Source organism: Heloderma suspectum, chromosome 5 (assembly GCF_057233095.1).
Source record: "Heloderma suspectum isolate Gila_16-S chromosome 5, 16-S_ref, whole genome shotgun sequence".
In the NCBI taxonomy this organism is placed as follows: Eukaryota; Metazoa; Chordata; class Lepidosauria; order Squamata; family Helodermatidae; genus Heloderma; species Heloderma suspectum.
Genome location: NC_139462.1, coordinates 98,781,545 through 98,803,768, shown reverse-complemented (window position 1 = coordinate 98,803,768; position 22,224 = coordinate 98,781,545). Strand labels below are relative to the sequence as shown.

Sequence of the window (22,224 nt, the reverse complement as noted above, 5' to 3'; positions counted from 1 at the left end):
CCTTAAGCATCCTGATCTCAAGAGGTTTAGGGTTTTATAGAACCTGTTCCCTACTTTTTTAGATTTGTACCTTTGGATTTTTAAAAAGTGTTTATATGTGATTTTGATCCTGCATATCATAGAGTATAGCATGCATGCATGCATATATATATATACACACACACACACACACACACACATACACACACACACATTTTAAAAAACCTAAGCACTTCATTTACAAACCCACACACACAATTACAAGAGCAAAGTTTTGGGATTCATATCTGTATATGTTTATATTTGCTGCTTGTTTTACATATTTGATTCTGCTTCTGCTAGCCTTGAGAGAGTCATATGCGGAGGGTACTGAAATGAGTCAACTGTACATGGTGACAATATCTTAAAGGAAAATCAGCTGTAGCAAAGAGGCAGAGTTTGAAGGAGGAGGAGGAGACAGTTAGAAGGTCAAGGAGAGAATGTAGGCCCTGTAACTGCTCTGTAAGAAATTCTTTTAATAAAGTACAGTGTTTATATTAAGTTGGGAATTGCTCCTCCCCATAGAAAAATGGATTTCTAGCCTGTGTGGCTGCAAAAATAGGCCTGAAATGGTATCTGGACCCCTTTCAAGCCTATCTTCGTAACTAGCTACAATTTTTTTTAAAAAAAAAAAAGCTGAAGTCTATACCCCAAACCAAACTCTTTGCTTGCATAACACTTCTTCAGACTCATGGAATATACACTGCCCTGCTTTTGCAGAGTCTCTGCAGGACCACAACATGCCTGCCAACAAGTCCCCCTACAAGCTGAGACTGTGCTCTGCAACCTATCCAGAATCCTCTACAATGTTTCCATGGCAGAGATTTGCTGAGGCTCCTCAGTAAACAAACATAGCAGGGCCAGGCAACTGTTTTGGGCCATGGGCACATTTAGCAATTTGAGAAACTGCACTACCACAAAATGGCTGCTGTGGGAGGTGTGGCAAAGGACAAGTAACTTGCCCAAAACACTGAGTACAAGGCAGAGGTGCAGTCTGAGCCCCAACACACTAAACAATTCCTTTGAACCCACAGTTCAAAGCATCAACAGAAACCTTTTTCACAACAATCCCAGGTGCCGGTAAGAAAATGTGTTAATTTTTTTTTTAAGTGTGGAAGGGGTAGGGCACCTAGGTGAGTGCTAAGAAAGATGTCCAGAGGGCACATTGGTGCCCATGGGCACCATGTTGCCTACCCCTGAACTATAGAATTTATAAATGTAAAATATTTCCCGAGGGAAAGAAGTTTGAAAGCAACCACATCTCTGCCATCTTCCTCACTCCTGATCCAAAAAGGCCATGGGTAGAAATGATGAGGTAATTTGCTTGTCACTCTTATTCAGCACTCAACCTACCAGCTGAGGATGCCAACAAGGTAGATAACTGGGGCCAATTTCGTGATCAGGACACCTGTCCACTGGGGACAGTGCTAAGAGTACTATCACATTTTGCCAAGGTCACTGAGCAGTAGACAGATGGTTGTAACTTCAGTCACCACCAACCTGGGAAAGGAATCAAGAAAGACAACTTGCAGGTAAATAGTCCCATATCCTCTTAGCAGTCCCATGAGTCATCCAGTTTTGCTGTTTGGACAGCAGCCTGGAAAAGTGATCAGCCTCACTTCATGGCTCACAGGCCGCTCATAATGTTATTTTTCCATACTAGTCAAATAAGTGCATGACAAAGGTAGAGAAGCGTTTGGATGGATTTTTAATACTCTTTATGTGAACATCCACCCTAATCTGAAGATTCACAGAACATTGCATTCTTTGCATTTCCAGTTCTTCTCTTGTTTTCTCATATACTAGCTATTGCCCATGTGCCATGTTTCTGGGCTTCTAGGGGCATCTAATTGGTCACTGTGGGAAATCGGATGCAGAAATGTACCTGTAGAAGGAAAAGCAATGGGGAAGGTCGCTAACTGGAGCAGAAAAGCAGCCAGCAGGAGAAAAGGGTTAAGACTCTTCCCTCTTCCACTCAAAACTGTCCCCTCCCAAAACTGCTTTCCATTTTAAAATAAAAGATCTCTGAGGCTTTGTCAGACACATTTGTATGTAAGCATTAGTTTGCTCTTATGAGATGGGGTTTGCCCAAGGCAACCCACTGAGTTCATGCATCAGCTCAGATTTGGATCAGGGCCTATTGGTTGAAAGCTCATGCTCTTGGCCACTAAAGGATGCAGTTTTGCTTCACTTCCAAACTTTTACTTCCAACTTAAAATCTTTAAGGTTTCTTTTCAGCTTCTGTGGAAAGCTTAGAAACCAACACATTCTCTGTCTGACTCCTGCAATATGTAGGAGAACAAAACGGCTGTCTTCACAGTGCCAGAGCCATCACTAGCCTCTGTGGAGATATTCCACACAATTCCTGATATTTATTTATTTATTTATTTATTTAAGTAGATCTCTACTCCTTTTTATTTATAACAACAGGGGGAAACAAACAGGCAATGTTCTGCCCAATTGTTCAGTAAGAACTAAACCCACCCCCAGCTTCCATTGTCCGGCCAACAAGTGTAAAGCTACTGATGGATAAGCACATGCCGTTTTTTGAAAAAAAAAAAATTAAACGTATCACCATCATCAAACAAAAGTAGGGGGTTCAGGGTTTTTGTTTATTTGTTTTACTGTTTCACACTAATTTACGAATACGATGAGCCATTCTTCTCACACCCACAAAATTCTGGCTATAGGTCTGGGCCAATCAATCTTATAATGGTGTATTTTGGAAGTGACTACATGTGCAGAGCAATCCTATATATGTCCACTCAGAATTAAGTCCCATTTAATTCAATGAGACTTACTTGCAGGTAAGTGAGTAAAGTATTGCAGCCTAATGGTACAATATTATGCATATTTACCTGGGTGCAAGCACTACTAAATACAGTGGGACTTATTTATACCTAAAATATATATACTTCTGAGTATGTGTAGGATTGCACTGTACATTATTTAGCTAGATCTCTTTTCTGCTTTATCACAAGGGATCAGGGTGCAGTACAATATCACCAGGGATGGAATAATTCATGGCAACTAAAATATGTGCTCCAATGACTTATTAGTTAAGGCTATGGAGGGCTCCACTGGCATGGGAGGAGGTTGAATCCACATATTTTTGTCTTAGTGTTCTCTCTATAGCCAGTAAACTACACTGGCTATCTGATACAGCCCAGCAGCTAAGAATACAAATTCACCTTTACATGTTAGGGTGGTTTTAATGAGCCAACTCCTTCACTGAGAAATTAGAGAGGGTTTTGGTGTGTGGAGATACAAGCACTGTTGCAGTCCTTCTGATTATTTCCTTCTACAGACTGAAAGAACAGCAAACTCCAGTGATAAATGGGAGTGGATAAACTATGCTGTTGCATTAAATTAGTAACAATCAAAATGGCACGTTAGAGATTAAGGCAACCATCTGGGTAATACTTACAAGCTCGCAAATCCCACTGAAGAGAAGGCAAACTTGTAAGTCGTGTGAGGCCTACATCCTTTAATCAGCATCTGTGAGGAACAGCCACCAAATCCAACCTGAGAACACTTATGATCATGGCTTAAATAAGCTACTAAAAAAAAGTTATAGAATAGCCTACACATAATCACACATATTTTCAAGTGGTCAAAGTGCTTCACTTTCAATATCTCAGTATTTTCTGGAAGATGGGCCTGTATCAATATCCCCATACTGCAGAAGGGGGATTGTAACCAATGGTGGCTTGCCTAGGGAGTTTGTGGTTGAGGTGAAATTTGAACCAGCAACTTTTGGTCAGGATAATTCACTAGGAGGTGTGTGGTCAGCGTAAGAAGGATTGAATGTCTGCGTTGTGTTGTGTGGTTGATTTGGTTGCCTTTCCAGAGTTGAGCAATAGAAAAGCTGTAGTAGCCTTCGCCAACCTGGTGCCCTCTGGATGTGTTGGACTACAATTCCCATCATATACCCCATCAGCAGCAATGCTGGCTGGGGATGGTGGGAGTTGTAGTCCAACACATCCAGAGGGCGCCAGGTTGGGGAAGGCTGCGCGAAAGAGACATTTAAGCAGATGTAATAATAGTGTCAGTAGACTCTGGGCTTGAAAGGCAGGATGGATGGATGTTTACACTTGTCACTTTAGAAAAAAGTGCAAGGTGCTTGAGAGGGTGGTGGTGACAGCATTCTTGGAGGATATTGATTGCCTAGACCAATTCCAGTCTGAGTTCTGGTCCAATTATGGGATGGAATCAGCCCTCATCATGATGAATGACCTTTATCAGGAGAGGGTCAGAGAGAGCGCAATTCTGTTACTCTTATCCGATCTCATAGTGGCTTTTGATACCATTGATCATGGTATCCTCCTGGCTTGCCTCTGTGGACTGGGGTTTGGGGCACCGTTTCCACTCCTATCTCCAGGGGAGTTTCCATAGAATAGCATTGGGGAACTGTATATCAGCCCCCTGGCAGTGTTGCCTAAATATCCACTGTTTAAATGTTGGTCCATTCTTTGAATTTCTCAATGCATTCTTGTTAAATAACTGAATTTTCTGTAGTTCTATAATTACGACTGACCAAACTTCCTTTGTTAGGGAGATTACTTATTCTTGGCCCAGGACAGTCAGTTGAGTTTCCTTTCCTCAATGGAAGCTAAATGTTTGAGATATCAGGAGGTCAGAGCTTTGAGAAGTTGACACAGCCCACTCCAGCTAAGAAAGGGCAGCTGATATAAGGTGGAGTGACCTGGTTTGCCCATAACAAGAAGCCACCATGGGGGAATTTCCCTGTTGGGTTTGTCGTCACAGTGGCTGCCACCAGTTTGAATAGTTGAGTCATGGCGGGGGCACGCCATAGCTTATCGTTATGTGCAAACCCAGCAAGGGTGGGTTGTTGGGTGGTTGACAATCCACCTGGAACCCATGGGCTTTTTTAGGGTTGTGGGTGGCTTGTCAAGCACCCCAACAACCCACCCTCGCTGAGTTCTCACATAACAACAAGCTACAGCAAGCATGCCCCCATCGTGGCTCAAATATTCAAAATGGCAGCTGCTGCCACAAAAAGAAGCCCTGCAGGGAAATTCCCCTATGATGGCTTTTTGTTACATGTGAACCCACCCTGTATGTGTGTGTGTGTGCATGTGAAAGTATAAGTGAGCATGAGAAGAACAAAAGAAGATGTTTGTGGACAGGCAGGGACAGAAGCATAAAGAGAGAGTGTGCTGAGAGTCAGCTGAAAGCTAACAGCATGCGTGCACATCTCTCTGGGGATCTGATCTGGGCTACTAGGAGTACATATGCTGCTTGTCACCATGCTCTACTGACAGAATATGACAAAAACACCATAACCTTCCAGTGCGCTCTCTTCCAAAGGAAGCCAAGGCTGAATATAGCTGCCCCTTCACACCACTTAGAGAAGTGGGGAGCACAAAACAGCATAAAGACCTCATCACTGTTCTGATCCTACCAAATGTTTTGTCCCAACAACAATATGTCAATCTCACTGTGCAGTTTGTTGAGTGTATGGCAGGGGAGCTTTGTAAGTTTCAATGCCTTTTTAAAAATATTCCATCAACACATGGCCTTTTTTCTTTTTATCACACATTGGTGTGCACTCTCTGTTCTATTATGACATGGAAGAAAAGCAGAGCCCACTGCTGATGTCACCGTGCCTTCCATGGATTTCTGCCACCACTTTCTGTAAAGCACCACAGAAGCTGTAAAACACTACACAGCCAATGGATGCTATTATATTGCTCAACTAAAGAAGCCAAGATCTGGCCATATACTAGCCAGGCAAGTTATGATCGTTTTAAAGCAACTGAGCATAGACATCTGTGTGCTCATTTCTTGGCCCTAAATAAATTAATGAAAGATGACAGTAATGTCATAATTGTAAGATGGAAATTTTGAAGTTCAAAGCACTGCTACTGTAGAAATATGGCCACTCAATGAATTACTACTGAGACACTAGCCTTTCAAGGCTGGGAGTTGTAGGACTTTTTTCTGTCTAAACATGCATAGGATTGTGACCTAAATCTGGTACTCAACCCCTATAATGTGAGTCTTCCCGCACAATAAATTTGTGGACTTAACTCCCGCTCAGCTCAGTTCTCTCAGCTCCAGCTACAAGGGGGCGGGTGTGGGGACCACGGTTTCCCAGCTACAAGCTCGTACCTCTGTCTACGAGCTTGGAGCTGGAAAACCGAAAAATCCTACCTCCCCCAGACACTGTCTTGGGGACACAGGATTGCTCTCTCTGGGTCTGTCTATACATCACAATAAGCCATGGTGGGTTAATTAACTCCAGGGGCTTAGCAGCATGAGTGGGCGGCCATTTTGCATATTCAAGCTGCGATTGTGGCTTGTCGTGTTGCACGAACCTGGAAAGGATGGATTGTTGGTGTGGTTAACAAACCACCCCACAACTCATGGGCTATTTTAGAGTTATGAGTGGTTTGTTAACCATGCCGACAACCCACCCACGCAGGGTTTGCACCACACGACAAGCTGTAGTTGGGGCTTCAGTATGTAAAAGTCACTCGGCACGCACCCCAACCCACCATAGCTTAAATAAATGATCATGCAAACCAGGTCTTAGTGTTGTTCCAAAGCATTGTGGGGGAGTGGGAGCCACTGCTACCAAAAAATGGACGGGAATATTCAAAGAAGATTCTGCAAGGATGCATTCTCCTTCTAGGTGGGTGAGAAAAAGAAAAGCCTCAGAAATTTTCTCAGGAAAATGTCTCCTGCTCAAGTTTTGGCTCAGCTCAAGTCAGAGTAGAAGTTAGAATTATTTTTAACTTTTAATTTATTTTTTAAGTGGTACATGTGGCCCTCCAGACTTTATTGAACTACAGACTCATCAGCCATGACCATTAGCCATGCTGACTGGAGCTGATAAGGAGTTGGAGTCCAACAACTAAAGGGACACAGGTTCCCCTCCCCTGGTCTAACTGTTCAACAAGCATGACAAATTTGCAGAGGCATGAGTACTGGGGAGGTTGGGAAGATCCCACGGTCAAAAGGAGCAGCAGTCACAGGCCAGCTGTGGGATCCACCCTCCTAGGAATTCCCTCCAAAAGGGACTCCTACTCTGGAGCAGAAATCATCCATAGGGATCTTACGGCAGAGTGGAAAGCTTACTGCAAATCCCAGGTGAGATTTTAGTCAGAGTTTGCAATACCCTTGAAAAGGAGGGCTTGTCCAAACCTCCTTAGATGAGCGGGTTGCTTACACCTCCCTTCTCCCTTATGTCCCTTAACCCTAATGCTCCCAGATGCTATAAAGTGTACAGACTGGGGCTAATTTTAAGAGTCTGAATCAATATCATGATTGATCCAATTCCTACTGAAGCCAAGGAAGTTTTGCTGTCTTTGATTATGGATACAGCCCATCTTTAGGAAATCTTCAGGAAGCCAATAGTATTTCCACGTTCTCTCTCCAGGAAAATCGCATGACAAATTATTACTAAAGAAAGATTGCATCATTGGAGGCAGGGGGTGAGGAGAAAGAAAAACATCTGAGCTTCATCAAACACTTAAGACTTCATTCTGATCTAACCTAGAAAGCAAAAATGTTACATGCTTATTTATTGCAATAAACCAGTTGGATTTTATTTATAACTCACAAGGGGCGCAACGTAGCAGAGTTAACATGTTTAAGGCCCATTTATTTGTTATTTATATGTTATTAAATTACATTTATATTTTCCATGTTATTTCAACAGGAAAGTTACGTACACGCTTGACTGTCTCTGAGCTCCATATAACTTTAAACTGCTTAACTTTGGCTGGATTGTGCCCCAACATGTTTAGCAATGGAAGTGGAAACATTTTTATCTAAGGCAGCAACATCTACAAGTTAGCTACCAGTGCAGTTTTAAAGGGGGGAAAGAAATGGATCTTACCGGACATTGGCAGAACTAAGATAGTAGAAAAGGTACTGGGACTGAGGATCTCATGGAAGGGTAGAGAGGTATGGAGAACGGCCCACAGCCCCCTCAAGGTAGTGCTTTAACCTTTTAACATATCGCATGGCCTCAAGAACTAGAAACTTGCTTTTTGTTGTTGATATTTAATCCACTGTTTATTATTATTATTATTAATTACATTTCTATACCACGCCATAGCCGAAGCTCTCTGGGTGGTTTACAAAAGTTAAAACATTAAAATACAAAATACAAAGTTTAAAAACCATTTACATAAAAACATACGGGCAGACAACACTGAACTTTTAAAATAACCTTTACAATAACTTTCCATAATGTAGTAACCTAAGAGGGAACTGATACACATAAGGGGGGAGAAACAGGATGAGCAGGAAGGACGTAAGAACATGAGAACACGAGAAGAGCCCGGCTGGATCAGACCAAGGGTTCTCCTAGTCCAGCATTCGGCTCACACAGTGGTCAGCCACCTGTCGACCAGGAAGCAGGGCCTGAGCGCAACAGCACCCTCCCACCCACGTTCCCCAGCTCACTGCCTCTGGTACTGGAGGTAGCACATAGCCATCAGGACTAGTAGCCACTGACAGCCTTCTCCTCCAGGAATTTGTCCAACCCCCTTTTAATCCCATCCAACATGGGACTAGTCTTCTTCTCCTAGGGGTTAGCATGCCAGTCAATTTCCCAGTCAAATATTGACAACTGAATGGTCACTGTTTGTCTGCTATTTGACTGTGGTGAAATATCATCAAATATTGTTGACTATATTTACGTACTGACTTTCTGAAGCCAAGCATGGTGGTTTACAAAAAGTTCAGAAAACAACTTTTCAGTGAAGCCAAGAATGTCACTGTGTAGCTGGCAGCTTACCTTGACAAATGACTTTAAAAAATTACTTATTTTGTAATACTTGCTGTAACTTTGCTTTATTTCTGTTTTAATTTTAAAAAAATACTTTTAAAACACTTGACCATTATTAGACAATATTTGACTGGTCATTCAAACAAATGTTTTTTTGACTGGTCAAATGCCCAGACCCATCTTCCCCTTTCATGCATTTCCCCTCCTGCCTTAAAATCATCCGAGGAGGCCCTGCTTTGAGTGTGTCCATTATCAAAGATTTGGACGATGGCTACCAGATCCAGAACCTTTCCCAGGATGCCACCCTCTCTGCTCAAAGAAGCCCATCTGCCTTAATTTTCAGAATATACAGAACCAGTGTGGTTTAGTGGTTAGAGTGTTAGACTAGGACTGGGAAGACCCGGGTTCTAGTTCCCCACTCCGCCATGAAGTTCACTGGATGTCTTTGGACCAGTCACTGACTCTCAGCCTAAGCTACTCACAGGGTTATTGTGAAGATAAAATGAAGAGGACGATCATGTACTCCAACTTGGGCTCCTTGGAGGAAAGGCAAGATATAAATGTAACAAATAAATAAATACTGATAAATATGTTCTTGTTTAGGAAGGAATTTGGGTCACTGGATAGAGATTTGGGCTCACTCTTATTGGCTGGCTGATTTATGGATCTGTTTTTTTCTCATTATATAGGATGCTGCAATTTTTCTATTGTGATTTATGGTATTATTATATTTTTAAAGCTTCTTTGCCACTTTTGAGCCCTGTGGGTAAGGAATACAGACATGAGTTTTAGAAATAACATCATTTTGAAATAAAAGCAAAAAAAAAGGTGATGAGAAACCAAATTCCACAATGGAAGGCATAGCAATGTCCATGCCGTACACAGATTATTTCACAGAATCTGGCAACATCAACCCAGCCACTGTGATCTGTGCAGAACCTTTCAAGAACTGGATACACTGACATGGTGAATTAGCTCCCACATTAAATATTACATTGCTTGACAACAAGCAAAACAACTTCAACATTAATTTTTTTCTGCTCTCCAACATTTGTTTACTATGTTTTCACTGGTGAGTGACCCACTTTTAAAAAAAAGTCACTTGTATTATAAATATTTATCAGCAAAAAAGCCCAAAACCAAGAGGAAAAAATACTTGATTTTGGGTTGTAAATATTTTAATGATTATTCAGCTGCTATTACTCTAGGTTATGTCAAAGAAACAAATCTTTGCACACAGCTGCATGATTAAATCATAAAATGAGTTCTTTCTAGTTCAGCCGAAAGGTACCGCTACTCCAAAAAAAGCAACACAGGGCTAGAGATGCTATCTCCAATGCACTCCAAAAATCAGAGTGCATTGTTCAATATATTTCTTACAAGCTTTAAAATGCAAAAAAGCATTCACCTTTTAGTTTGAGCTAGAGAGCAAGATCCCCTTCATGGATCACTGCCTTGTTGTGGCGAAGGGGCTTGCGTAACTCAGTGAAGCCATAAGCTATGCCATGCAGGGCCACCCAAGACGGACAGGTCATGGCAGAGAGTTCTGACAAAATGTGGTCCACTGGAGAAGGAAATGGCAACCCACTCCAGTATTCTTGCCAAGAAAACCCCATGGAACGAATCACAAGACTAAAAGATATGACGCCCGAAGATGAGCCCCTCAGGTCGGAAGGTGTCCAATATACTACTGGGAAGAGCAGAGGGTATTTCGAAGTAGCACCAGAAAGAGTGAAGCGGCTGGGCCAAAGCCGAAAGGACACTCAGCTGTGGATGTGTCTGGTGGTGAAAAGAAAATCCGATGCTGTAAAGAACAATATTGTTTAGGAACCTGGAATGTTAGATCAATGAATCAAGGTAAGCTGGAGGTGGTCAAACATGAGATGGCAAGACTGAACATCGACATCTTGGGAATCAGCGAACTAAAATGGACAGGCATGGGCGAATTTAATTCAGGTGACCATCATGTCTACTATTGTGGGCAAGAATCCCTTAGAAGAAATGGAGTAGCACTCATAGTCAACAAAAGGGTGGGAAAAGCAGTACTGGGGTACAATCTTAAAAATGATAGAATGATCTCAGTACGAATCCAACGCAAACCATTCAACATCACAGTAATTCAAGTCTATGCCCCAACCACTGATGCCGAAGAAGCTGAGGTTGATCGGTTCTATGAAGACCTGCAACACCTTCTAGAACTAACACCAAACAAAGATGTCCTCTTCATCATAGGGGATTGGAATGCTAAAGTAGGAAGTCAAGAAATCACCAGGATAACAGGCAAGCATGGCCTTGGTGTACAAAATGAAGCAGGACAAAAGCTAATAGAGTTTTGCCAAGAGAACACGCTGATCATAGCAAACACTCTTTTTCAACAGCACAAGAGACGACTCTACACTAGGGATGGCAGAGAATTTCTCCCCGAAACTTCAGGGGGCCGAGCGCCAATGTGTTCGGCCCCCCGAACAAGTTTCGGGGAGAAATTCTCCACACACACCCCACCCCCCGCACCCACCCCGGGACAGGACTTACCTTTGCCGAATGTCCCTCCCGGCGGCGGGTCCGGCCAGCGGTTAGGCGGGTGTTCATCCGGGGCGGGAGCGGCAGCCAGTCTTTTGACCGGCTGCCACCGCCACCATTCCAGTCAAAGAAAAAAAAAAACACCCCCGTGATAGGCTACATGACAATTAACGTAGCCTATCACGGCTAGATTTGCAAAGTTAGCCATGATAGGCTACGTTAATCGTCACGTAGCCTATCACGGGTGACTTAAAAAAAAAAAAAAAGCGCGTACGGATAATGGCGGCCCCCATAGGGAGCCGCCAATCCCGTTCCTTATTTGGTCACTGTAGTCTACGTAAAGATTTACATAGACTACAGCGACCAAATAAGGAACGCGAATGGCGGCTCCCTATGGGGGCCGCCATTTGCGTACGCGCTTTTTTTTTTTAAAGTCACCCGTGATAGGCTACGTGACGATTAACGTAGCCTATCATGGCTGACTTTGCAGATCTAGCCATGATAGGCTACGTTAATCATCACGTAGCCTATCACGGGGGCGTTTATTTTTTTTAAAAAAAACTTTTGAGTTCGCGGCCGGGCGAGGCGAGGTGCCTCCTCCCCGGCCTGAATTTCGGCCGGGCGAGGCGGGAAGCCTCCCCCCCGGCCTGAATTTTGGCCGGGCGAGGCGGGAAGCCTCCCCCCCCGGCCTGAACTTCGCGGGGGGAGCAGCGAAGCGCCTCCCCCCCACCGCGAAAAACTTCGAGGACAGGTAAGTGAGTTTCGTCCACCCCTACTCTACACATGGACATCACCAGATGGTCAATATCAAAATCAGATTGATTATGTCCTTTGCAGCCAAAGATGGAGAAGCTCTATACAGTCAGTCAAAACAAGACCTGGAGCTGACTGTGGCTCAGATCATGAGCTGCTTCTTGCAAAAATTCGGCTTAAATTGAAGAACGTAGGGAAAACCACTAAACCATTCAGGTATAACCTAAATCATATCCCTGATGAATATACAGTGGAGGTGAGGAATAGATTTCAGGGATTAGACCTGATAGACAGAGTGCCTGAGGAACTATGGACGGAGGTCCGTAACATTGTTCAGGAGGCAGCAACTCAATCCATCCCAAAGAAAAAGACATGCAAGAAAGCCAAGTGGCTGTCTGATGAGGCTTTACAAGTAGCTGAGGAAAGAAAGGAAGCGAAAAGCAAGGGAGAAAGGGGAAGATATATCCAACTGAATGCAGAGTTCCAGAGAATAGCGAGGAGAGACAAGAAGGCCTTCTTAAATGAACAATGCAAAGAAATCGAGGAAAACAACAGAATGGGAAAGACTAGAGATCTCTTCAAGAAAATTGGAGATCTCAAGGGAACGTTTTGTGCAAAGACGGGCATGATAAAGGACAAAGAAGGCAGGGACCTAACAGAAGCTGATGAGATTAAGAAGAGGTGGCAAGAATACACAGAAGAATTATACAGGAAAGATCTGAATGTCCCTGATAGCCATGATAGTGCAGTCACTGAACTTGAGCAGGACATCCTCGAGAGTGAAGTCAAGTGGGCCTTAGGAAGCATTAGTAACAACAAAGCTAGCGGAGATGACAGTCTTCCAGCTGAGCTATTTAAAATCATAAAAGATGATGCTGTTAAAGTGCTGCACTCAATATGCCAACAAATTTGGAACACTCAACAGTGGCTACAAGACTGGAAAAGGTCAGTTTACATTCCAATTCCAAAGAAGGGCAACGCCAAAGAGTGTTCAAACTACTGCACAATTGCGCTTATTTCACATGCCAGCAAGGTGATGCTCAAAATCCTACAAGCTAGGCTTCAGCAGTATGCGAACCGAGAACTACTGGAAGTACAAGCTGGGTTTCGAAGAGGCAGAGGAACTAGAGATCAAATCGCCAACATTCGCTGCATCATGGAGAAAGCAAGAGAATTCCAGAAAAACGTCTATTTCTGCTTCATTGACTACGCTAAAGCCTTTGATTGTGTGGATCACAACAAACTGTGGCAAATTCTTAAAGTGATGGGAGTACCAGACCACCTGACCTGTCTCCTGAGAAACCTGTACGAGGGTCAAGAAGCAACAGTAAGAACCAGACATGGAACAACCAAGTGGTTCAAAATTGGGAAAGGAGTACGACAAGGCTGCATATTGTCTCCCTGCTTATTTAACTTATATGCAGAGTCCATCATGAGAAATGCCGGGTTGGATGAATCACAGGTCGGAATTAAGATTGCTGGGAGAATTATCAACAACCTCCGATATGCAGACGATACCACCCTAATGGCAGAAAGCGAAGAGGATCTAAAGAGCCTCTTGTTGAGGGTGAAAGAGGAGAGTGCAAAAGCTGGTTTGAAACTCAACATTAAAAAAACGAAGATCATGGCATCTGGCCCCATCACTTCCTGGCATATAGAAGGGGAAGAAATGGAAGCAGTGACAGATTTTACTTTCTTGGGCTCCAAGATCACCACAGACGGTGACTGTAGCCATGAAATTAAAAGACACTTGCTCCTTGGGAGGAAAGCTATGGCCAACCTAGACAGCATAGTAAGAAGCAGAGACATCACCTTGCCGACAAAGGTCCATCTAATCAAAGCTATGGTTTTCCCAGTAGTAATGTATGGCTGTGAGAGCTGGACTATAAGGAAGGCTGAGCGCCGAAGAATTGATGCTTTCGAACTGTGGTGCTGGAGAAGACTCTTACGAGTCCCCTGGACTGCAAGGAGGTCAAGTCAGGCCATCCTAAAGGAAATCAACCCTGAGTGCTCATTGGAAGGACAGATACTGAAGCTGAAGCTCAAATATTTTGGCCACCTAATGCGAAGAGAAAACTCCCTGGAAAAGACCCTGATGCTGGGAAAGACTGAAGGCAAAAGGAGAAGGGGACGGCAGAGGATGAGATGACTAGATAGCATCACGGATGCAATGAATATGAACTTGAATATGCTCCGGGAGAGAGCGCAGGACAGGAAGGCCTGGCGTGCTGTGGTCCATGGGGTCACGAAGAGTCGGACACGACTGAATGACTGAACAACAACAGAGAGCAAGAAACCAAAACAACAACAAAAAAAGTGGTCCAGGTTCAATCCAACTTAGATTTAAAAGGCTTTTCTCCAAGGCTTTCTATGAATTGTCTTTGAGCTTGAAATATGAACTTAAATTAAACCCCATCTTACAAACCTTATACTTTCCAAAGCTCCTAGGTTACAGGGCCACTTCACACATTACATGGCACGAACCCCAGTTTTGCTGCTAAGTCTGCACTCAGCAGGAAGCCCCAAGCCTATTCCATACATTAAGGGTGCAATCCTATGCTGGTTGGGGAAATGCTGGAAGTTTTAAGACTTTTTTCTGTCTAAACATTGCACCCCAAGTAACCTTGCAGTGTCTCACCTTGGTCCATCCATGTCCAGCCAATAAACTGCTGCAGAAATTATTTGCCTCTTCTTGTCACTTTGACCATGTGACCACCAACCCCTTAAATTCCTACACTTGGCTTCATGTCTGCTACAAGATCCTGCACATTCTTCCTGTCCTTCCCTTCAAAGGCCTGCATGACCTGGCTGATATTATTTCTCTGCTCTTTTATCCCAACATATCCCTAACCAGGATTCCTTCACTTGTCTAGCTCCACCACCCTCAGCTGCCCAAATGCTCCATGAAAGAATTTTCCCCTTTCTCCCTTGCTGCCCCTTATGTCTGGAATTGACTCCCAGAGATCCCCCTGCCTGACTTTCTTCAAACCCCTCCTCCAAACTCACTTTTTCTGGAAAGCCTTTGTAACAACTCCCTAGTAGTCCCAATGCCCTGCTATAACTAAGCCACATGTACATGTGGGCCGGAAATAATCACATATTATTCCCCCATTTACCCCTACTTCAATTTCCCTCCCCTACCTCTTCCTCTTGTTTCCCTTGTGTCTATTTTTTTTTTTTTTTTTTTTTACTGTAAGCCCCTCAGAGTAGGGACCTGCCAAACCTGTCCTTTGTCAAGTGCCAGGTATGGAAGATGCTCTACCAGGGGTCAGCAACTTGTGGCCTCCAGATGTCCTACAACTCCCATCATCCCACACCATTGGCTATACTGGCTAGGGCTGATGGGAGCTGTAAGCCAAAAAATCTGGAGGGCCACAAGTTGCCCATCCCTATGTTATATAAACAAATACCAACAAACTAACTTGGGTTTGCCATCAGATGTACACTCAGCCACTCCTGCCACTCAGACTAATGTACCTGAATGATAGAAGTGTTTCCAAGCACATCTTTGTATCATTCATACATTGTATGTTAAGGTGTACCCCAGCTTTCCCCGACTTGGTGCCTTCCAGATGTTTTGAACTTCAGCTCCCATCAGGCAGCATGGCCAATGTTCAGGTATCCTGGGAGTTGTAGTCCAAAACATCTGGAAAGCACCAGGTTGGGGAAGGCTTTTGTACAGCTATAAATTCAGTGTGTAAAGCAGCCCAAAGATTCATAGTCTGTTCCATCTAGCATCTAGAACTAGACCCATGTCAGTGTGAACTCTGTGTAACAATACTATTAATCTGGACTTCCGATCAGCCAACTAACACGTGACCCTGTGGATCTCTTTTAGCTCTACAATGTGTATGCATCCCAGCCATTCCAACAGATGAACTCACATAGAGTCATATACAGTTTAAACCACAGAGTCATATACTGCTGAAACTCTTTCAGCCTGAAGGCCCAATTCAGTTTCAGAGAAGATCCCAGGGGCCACATTCCAACGGTGCTCCACTGGGTTGAAAGCAAAAGGGGTCGGGCCAAACATACCAGCATATTTTAGTTTAAAGCTCTTCCTGCCAGTAAGCAAGCCTTGGGAGGAACATTTCAACCTTTTAAAATGGAAGAAAAAAAACATGCAAAAGTGGGAAGGGCATGACTGGGACTCCAGGTGGGCTAGATGTGGCCTGCACCCCTGGTTTAAACTGATTAAACCCCAGTTCTCTGGATTCAAGGGATCCCTCCCTGTGCATGCCCAGCAGCAAGCATGAGCCGCTTACTATGAATGACACCATTGTGTGGGTGGGACCGATTGTGTGGATCTTTCCAAAGGAATCTGACCACACTGAATCAACTTCTACCCTGCTAGCTGTGCTTGGGGAGCTGACCTCCAGATGACTGGGATTTTAACTTTATGTTTGTGGTCGCTCTTTCTTACCAGGGACAAGCCCTGCCGTGGAACAGGAGGAAACACCATGCATCAGGTAGAGCCACTGGGGAGGGAGAGATGAAGGCCAGATTTGGCATCCGAATGGTGCAGCAAGACAAGCGTTGGCCCTATGTGAGGCAGCAGAAAGTCTTGGGCCAGCACAGGGGCACAGGAACCCCGAAGACAATGACATTTTAACAATGACATTTGGAACGGGACCCTAAATGTAACATTTCCAATTGTTTAAGAATATCTAACTGCCTCTTTCTCAGTTGATTATGAGATATGTAGGAGATACCAAATATGTATGGTAATATATTTTAGTGAGTCAGCTTTGGTAAGTGGGCCACATGGTGGAACTAGGAGTTGATGCACCTGTTCATTCAACACCTAGATAGCTGATTCTCAGCTGTTACGAAAGCACAGGTACTGACTAATGCAAAGATCTAAGTCACTTCAGATGAATAATGTCATAATTTTGATTTATTTTTCAATTGCCATCCCATTTTTTAGCCCTCTAAACATTTTAAATCTCAAAGAAGGAAAAACAGGCTAGCAAGAAATACATTTAAGTTCTTGGGCCAGTAGAACATTCTGTAACTCCCAAAACCATGGGCTCTTGGGCATTGCAATTGTTTCTCAACAAACAAATATAAATATTTGGAGAGAGAACAAAAAGACTTGTGATTAAACTGATATCTATCTGAAATAATATTTTAAACACTATGCATTATATATTTGATTTTGTTCAAAGTATAGCAGCCTTTCCCAACCTGGGGCCCTCTAGATGTTTTGGACTTCAATTGCCATCAGCCCCAGCCAGAATGACCAATGGTCAGGAATGCTGGGAGTTGCAGTCCAAAACATCTGGAGGGCACCTGATTGGGGAGGCTAAAGGATAGGCTAGAACAGGGATGGGAAGATGTTTTGGACTTCAACGCCTAAAACCCCCTGCCAGCGAGAGCAATGGTCAGGAATGCTGGGAGCTGAAGTCCAAAACGTCTGGGGACCTACTTTCTGCCTACCCCTAGGCTAGAACACCCTTCCCCAAATTGGCACCCCCCAGATGTGTTAGGCCACAACTCCCATCTTACCCATGTTATCTGGGAATGGTCGGAGTTGTAGTCCAACACATCTGGACAGCACCAGGTTGGGAAAGGCTGGGCTAAAATCAAAGGATTTTATCAAAGGACTCCTGGGCTGCAATCCAAAACTCCCTCACTGAGAACAAGCCAACAAAGTGAGGGTTAGTTCCGAGTAAACACGTGCAGGGCTGTGCTGTGCTTAAGCAGCTGGACCCAGCAGAATTTTTACTCCCTCTGCCCAACTGAACAGCAGGCTCCCATGTCATATCCCAAAGTGCTTTTGAAACTAGGCTCATTTTCAAAAGCAGTTTGCCACATGACATGGGAGCTGCTCTTCAAGAAGCAGAAGTCCAAAGCCCTTTATGTGTGCCTGTGTGACTAGTGGCACGGTGCTTTGGAACCTCGCTATAGAAAATTGGCTGCTTTCCCATTCTTCCTCAAAGAAAGCTCTCTATCACTCCAAGATTTTCATCATCTTACACGAACGGAAGCCAGCCAAACAAAAGATATCACCCCGCTGATGCACCTCCAAATATCTATGACAAGCGGATATAACATTTTCATATATACACGCCCAAGACAGAAACATACGGAAAAGACTGGGAAAGTCAAACTGCTTTTGCGTAACTGATTGTCTCTGACACTTTGATAAGGTTAGTTTCATCTACACTTGACATCCTTAAACAGACTTCAAAGAAAGCCCAAGTTCACTGAAAGGATGTCTAAAATAAGCAGAAGCTGATAGTGCCAAGTTGCTTCCCATTACATTTATGCCTGTCCTGGCTAACTGCATCTATGGAAATTACTGGCATAGATACCAGCGAAGGTGTATCACATGCCTAAACAAAGCGCTTAAGGGAAGGAGCACAATGTTTTCACAGAACAAGGCTGGGCAAAGTCTTCTCTCAATGCTGGTTGCATAGTAGCCCAGAAATACCTCCATCATCACTTCATCCTGCATTTGGGCAATACCCATCTCCAGCAAGAAGGAACAGCTGAAACCAACCATCAAGAATTCATCATGAAAGTAGGGGGATGGAGGACACTTACTGTTAGCACAACCTTCCCCAACCTGGGGCCCTCCAGATGTTTTGGGAGGCTGAAATTTGAGTCAACTTGGGTTGACTCAAATTTCAGCCATCAGCCCCAGCCAGCATGGCCAATGGCCCGGAATGCTGGGAGTTGCAGTCCAAAACTTCTGGAGGGCACCAAGCTGGGGAAGGTTGAGGGATAGGCTAGGATACCGTTCCCCAAATTGGCACCCTTGTAGTTGGATTGCAACTTTCATCATCTGGGATGATGGGAGTTGTAGTCTAAGGCCAACAAAAAGGGGAGCCCCACAAGGAATGCCAAAATGCCAAAAGCAAAGGGGTAGACAAGAAGGATGTTTTATTCAACAAAAGAAAAAGGTTCCAGTGAGTTTTGGACCACTTGCAAGTCCTTCAGGGAAATCTAAAAAACAATATGCAACATTTACAGACTTTCAATATTCCCTGTGTTCAATAGCATATACCATAACACATTTGGAGGGCACCCAGTTAGGGAAGGCTGCTGTAGGACTTTTAGTATCTCCCCTGGGTCACAAGCCGAAACCATACTTGCCCCACCTCCAAATCTGGCCTTGGGTTGACTCAAATTTCAGCCACCAAACCTGCTGCATCAAAAGAATGAAGAAGTATAACTGAGGGTGGGGTGGGAATTAAAGAAAACCAGGAGAAACTGCTGTTAAAAACACACACACACCAGAGGATCCCAGTATTGGCTATTTATCTTTTCTAGATCTAAGAGATGTGGGGAGCATGAACGTTATGAAAAAGGGGCATTAAGACTTCTTGCTGCTATAATCCATAAAAAAAAAACCACACACACGATGGGATTTTTGGAATTGTGAACATGGTTGCCAAGATCAAGTCAGAAGCAGGTGCAAGATTTCAAGCCTTTGCGTATATATTTCTTTCTTTTCTCCCCACCATCGCCACCAGGGTGTCAGAGTGTGCGGGTGTGTTTTTAATCCAGAGGCAGCAGCTGCACTTGCTCTCCGTTGACAGAAAGCCAAGTGACTGCTGCCCCCAACATGGCAGGATCCAGGCAACCAGCTCCCAACTTCTCTCATCTCATGATGTACTGGATCCACAAATGAGGCGGGCGGGCAGGCGGGGGGGGGGTGGAATGAACAGCTGCTAACTCCCTGTTTTCTCCGCTTCACGTGGCAGGATCCGAGAAGGAGAGGGGCCCACCAACTGGCAGAGAATCTATACAGCAGTTGCAGCCTTGCCACTTGCTGGATCACCAAGGGTGCACGGGTTTGACGGGGAAGATTTTTGTGAACCGCCCAGAGAGCTTCGGCTATTGGGCGGTATAGAAATGAAATAAATAAATAAATAAATAAAGATGCAAAACTTCCTCCCTCCTCACCTTACATGTAGTGGAATTTTGACGGATGGCTGCTGCAGAAAGCGGAACAAGGGCCCAGGAAACTGGTCTTGGCAGATGTGCTGGACACCGGTGCGTGGCTTTGGCATTTGCAAGCTTCGAAAGAGCAGGTTTGGGCGCCACAATTTGGAGCAGCTGGCGGGTGCTCCAAATCATAACCAGAATCAGCATGATCTCCCCCACTCCCCAATTCCCCTCCTCCCCATCCAAGCAATCAGATGCAAGAGAGCTGGAGCAAAAAGAAGCGCGTTCAACATGCCTGCGATTTCTCAACCACAACGTCAAAATAAATAAATAAAAAATTTACAAAAGGAGAAAGATCATTACTTTGTTTGTTTGTTTGTTTGTTTTGTTTTTGCTTTTTGTTTTGAAAGGCACAGGAGCATACCTAGGCGAATTTTTCCCCCACAGACTAGACACACAGGCAGACTCATCACAGACAGCAGGGACCGTACACAGTAACCATACCCCCAAATCCAGGACGCAGCCTGTTGTCATAACCATCCAGGAGACGGTCCAGGATGCGTGTGAAATTCTCCGGCCATAATTTCTCCTCCTTTTTGGGCTGTCCCGGGGGCACGGTGAGACTGCAAGGCGGAAGCGCAGAAAAAGCGTGGTTATGACTGAGGGGCGCGGAGGGCCGGGGAGCGAAAAGCGATAGGGCATTTTAAGCTGCGAGAGATAAGAGAGCCACCATTAGTGGGGAGAGACGATCGGGTAGCTTCGGTTTAGCCCCCAACTCTCCATCATCTCTCTCTCACACTCTCTTCCGCTCGCCTTCCTCTCCGCAGCCACCCAAATCCAGGGCATCAGGTGAGGGTGCAAGAGAATTGCGGGGCGGCCCGGGGTGAGGTGGGACGCGGGGAGGCGGGGGAGGGTGTCGTCCTACTACTCACCAGGTCGTCAGGCACAGGAAGTGTACGAAGGTGACAGACAGACCCGAAGACATAGCGATCGCTGGCTCCTTGGCAGAAACCATCTTTGCTTGCCATACTTCCCAGCCTGGGTGCACGTTCCCCCGGCGCTAAACGCCTTGTCCAGAGAAAGGATCACACAGCCGCGAAAGGAGGGAAGGCGGGGAGGTGTGTGTGTGTGTGAGGGGGGGGGGGGAGATGGAGAAGCCGAGCGGGGTGGAGCGGGAGAGGGAAGCGATCCCACCACCGGCGCACACGCTCTGCCAGCCGCCCGCCCGGAGATCGAGCAAGGGAGCCGGGCACACGCCAGGAGAAGGGGAAGCAGCCGAGGGGAGGGAGGGGAGCCTGGGCTGGGCTTGGGCCCCGATCCCTCGAGCCAAAGCCCCGGCCGCGCAACGCCTACATCTCGTCGGGACTGCTGGGCGCCGAACGCGCGGCACGTCGAGAGACGGGACGCGCCCGCCGAGTTCCCCTCCGCCGAATCCCTTCTCCTTCCCTCTTGGGGGCAACAGGCTTCCCGCAAACCCCACCGCTTCCTCTTTCTCCGGCCCCTTCCTTCTCCCCCGTCGTCTGTCCCCGCCCCGCTGCTCGGCCAGAGAAGGGAGGTTGGCAACTGGGCGTCGGGCGGATTTTGCCCCCTCTTTGGCCGTCCTGAAGTGTGGACTCTCTCTCCCTCTCGCCAGCAAGATTGGAAGCGGGCAGGGAAGGCTCCCGCAAGTTCCCTGGCTTCGTCTGACTGGCCGCCGCCACCAAGAGGTCAGCCCCTGAACCTGTTTTCAAACGCTGGGGCTCAGCCTCGGGATATGCCAAGCAATTATTACATATTTATCACTGCGCGCCTCTGCGCATAGGCAGAGTGCCTTTCCGCCCAGCCTCAACCTACCCCCTTCCCACGCTGAATCGGAGACAAGGACTTTCATGTCGAAAGGCTGGTCTTGCAAAAAGGGAGACATCCAAGCGCCTCTCCCGTTACAGTGCAAGGATCGCCGAAGGATCCCACACCAGGGGAATGTGAAGCTGCCCAGGAAATCTGTTCACAATGTCCCAGACTCATGCCCTGGAACATATGAAATTATAGGAAAGAGTGTATTTGAGCATGCACAGAGTGTTATTTCCTCCCGTCATTGGCTACACCGCAGCCAATCTTTGTAACCTCTGGGATGAGGAGGAAAGGCGTCTGAAGCCACAGAGGCTTCAAAAATACTGCTGCTAAGGCTTGAGGCTTCTTAGAAATTGGAAACTGAGACCTGATCGGCAGCAGCACTAGCAGTTATTCCTTCCTTAAAATGGATTAAAAATTGCTCGCCTCCCTCAAGAGTTAAT

General features: G+C 45.3%; 1 protein-coding gene across 1 annotated transcript in view; it reads right to left on the bottom strand.

Moving 5' to 3' along the window:
• Positions 1–21,639, bottom strand: part of GABRA4 (gamma-aminobutyric acid type A receptor subunit alpha4) — an 85,444-nt gene extending 63,805 nt beyond the window's left edge. The window contains exons 1-2 of the mRNA XM_084860321.1: positions 20,884–21,639; positions 20,456–20,574 (exon numbers count right to left, since the gene is read on the bottom strand). Of these exons, the coding sequence (XP_084716447.1) occupies positions 20,456–20,574; positions 20,884–20,966 (202 nt within the window). The 5' untranslated portion in view covers positions 20,967–21,639. The remainder of the gene's footprint in view (positions 1–20,455; positions 20,575–20,883) is intronic.
• Positions 21,640–22,224: the final 585 nt, after the last annotated feature.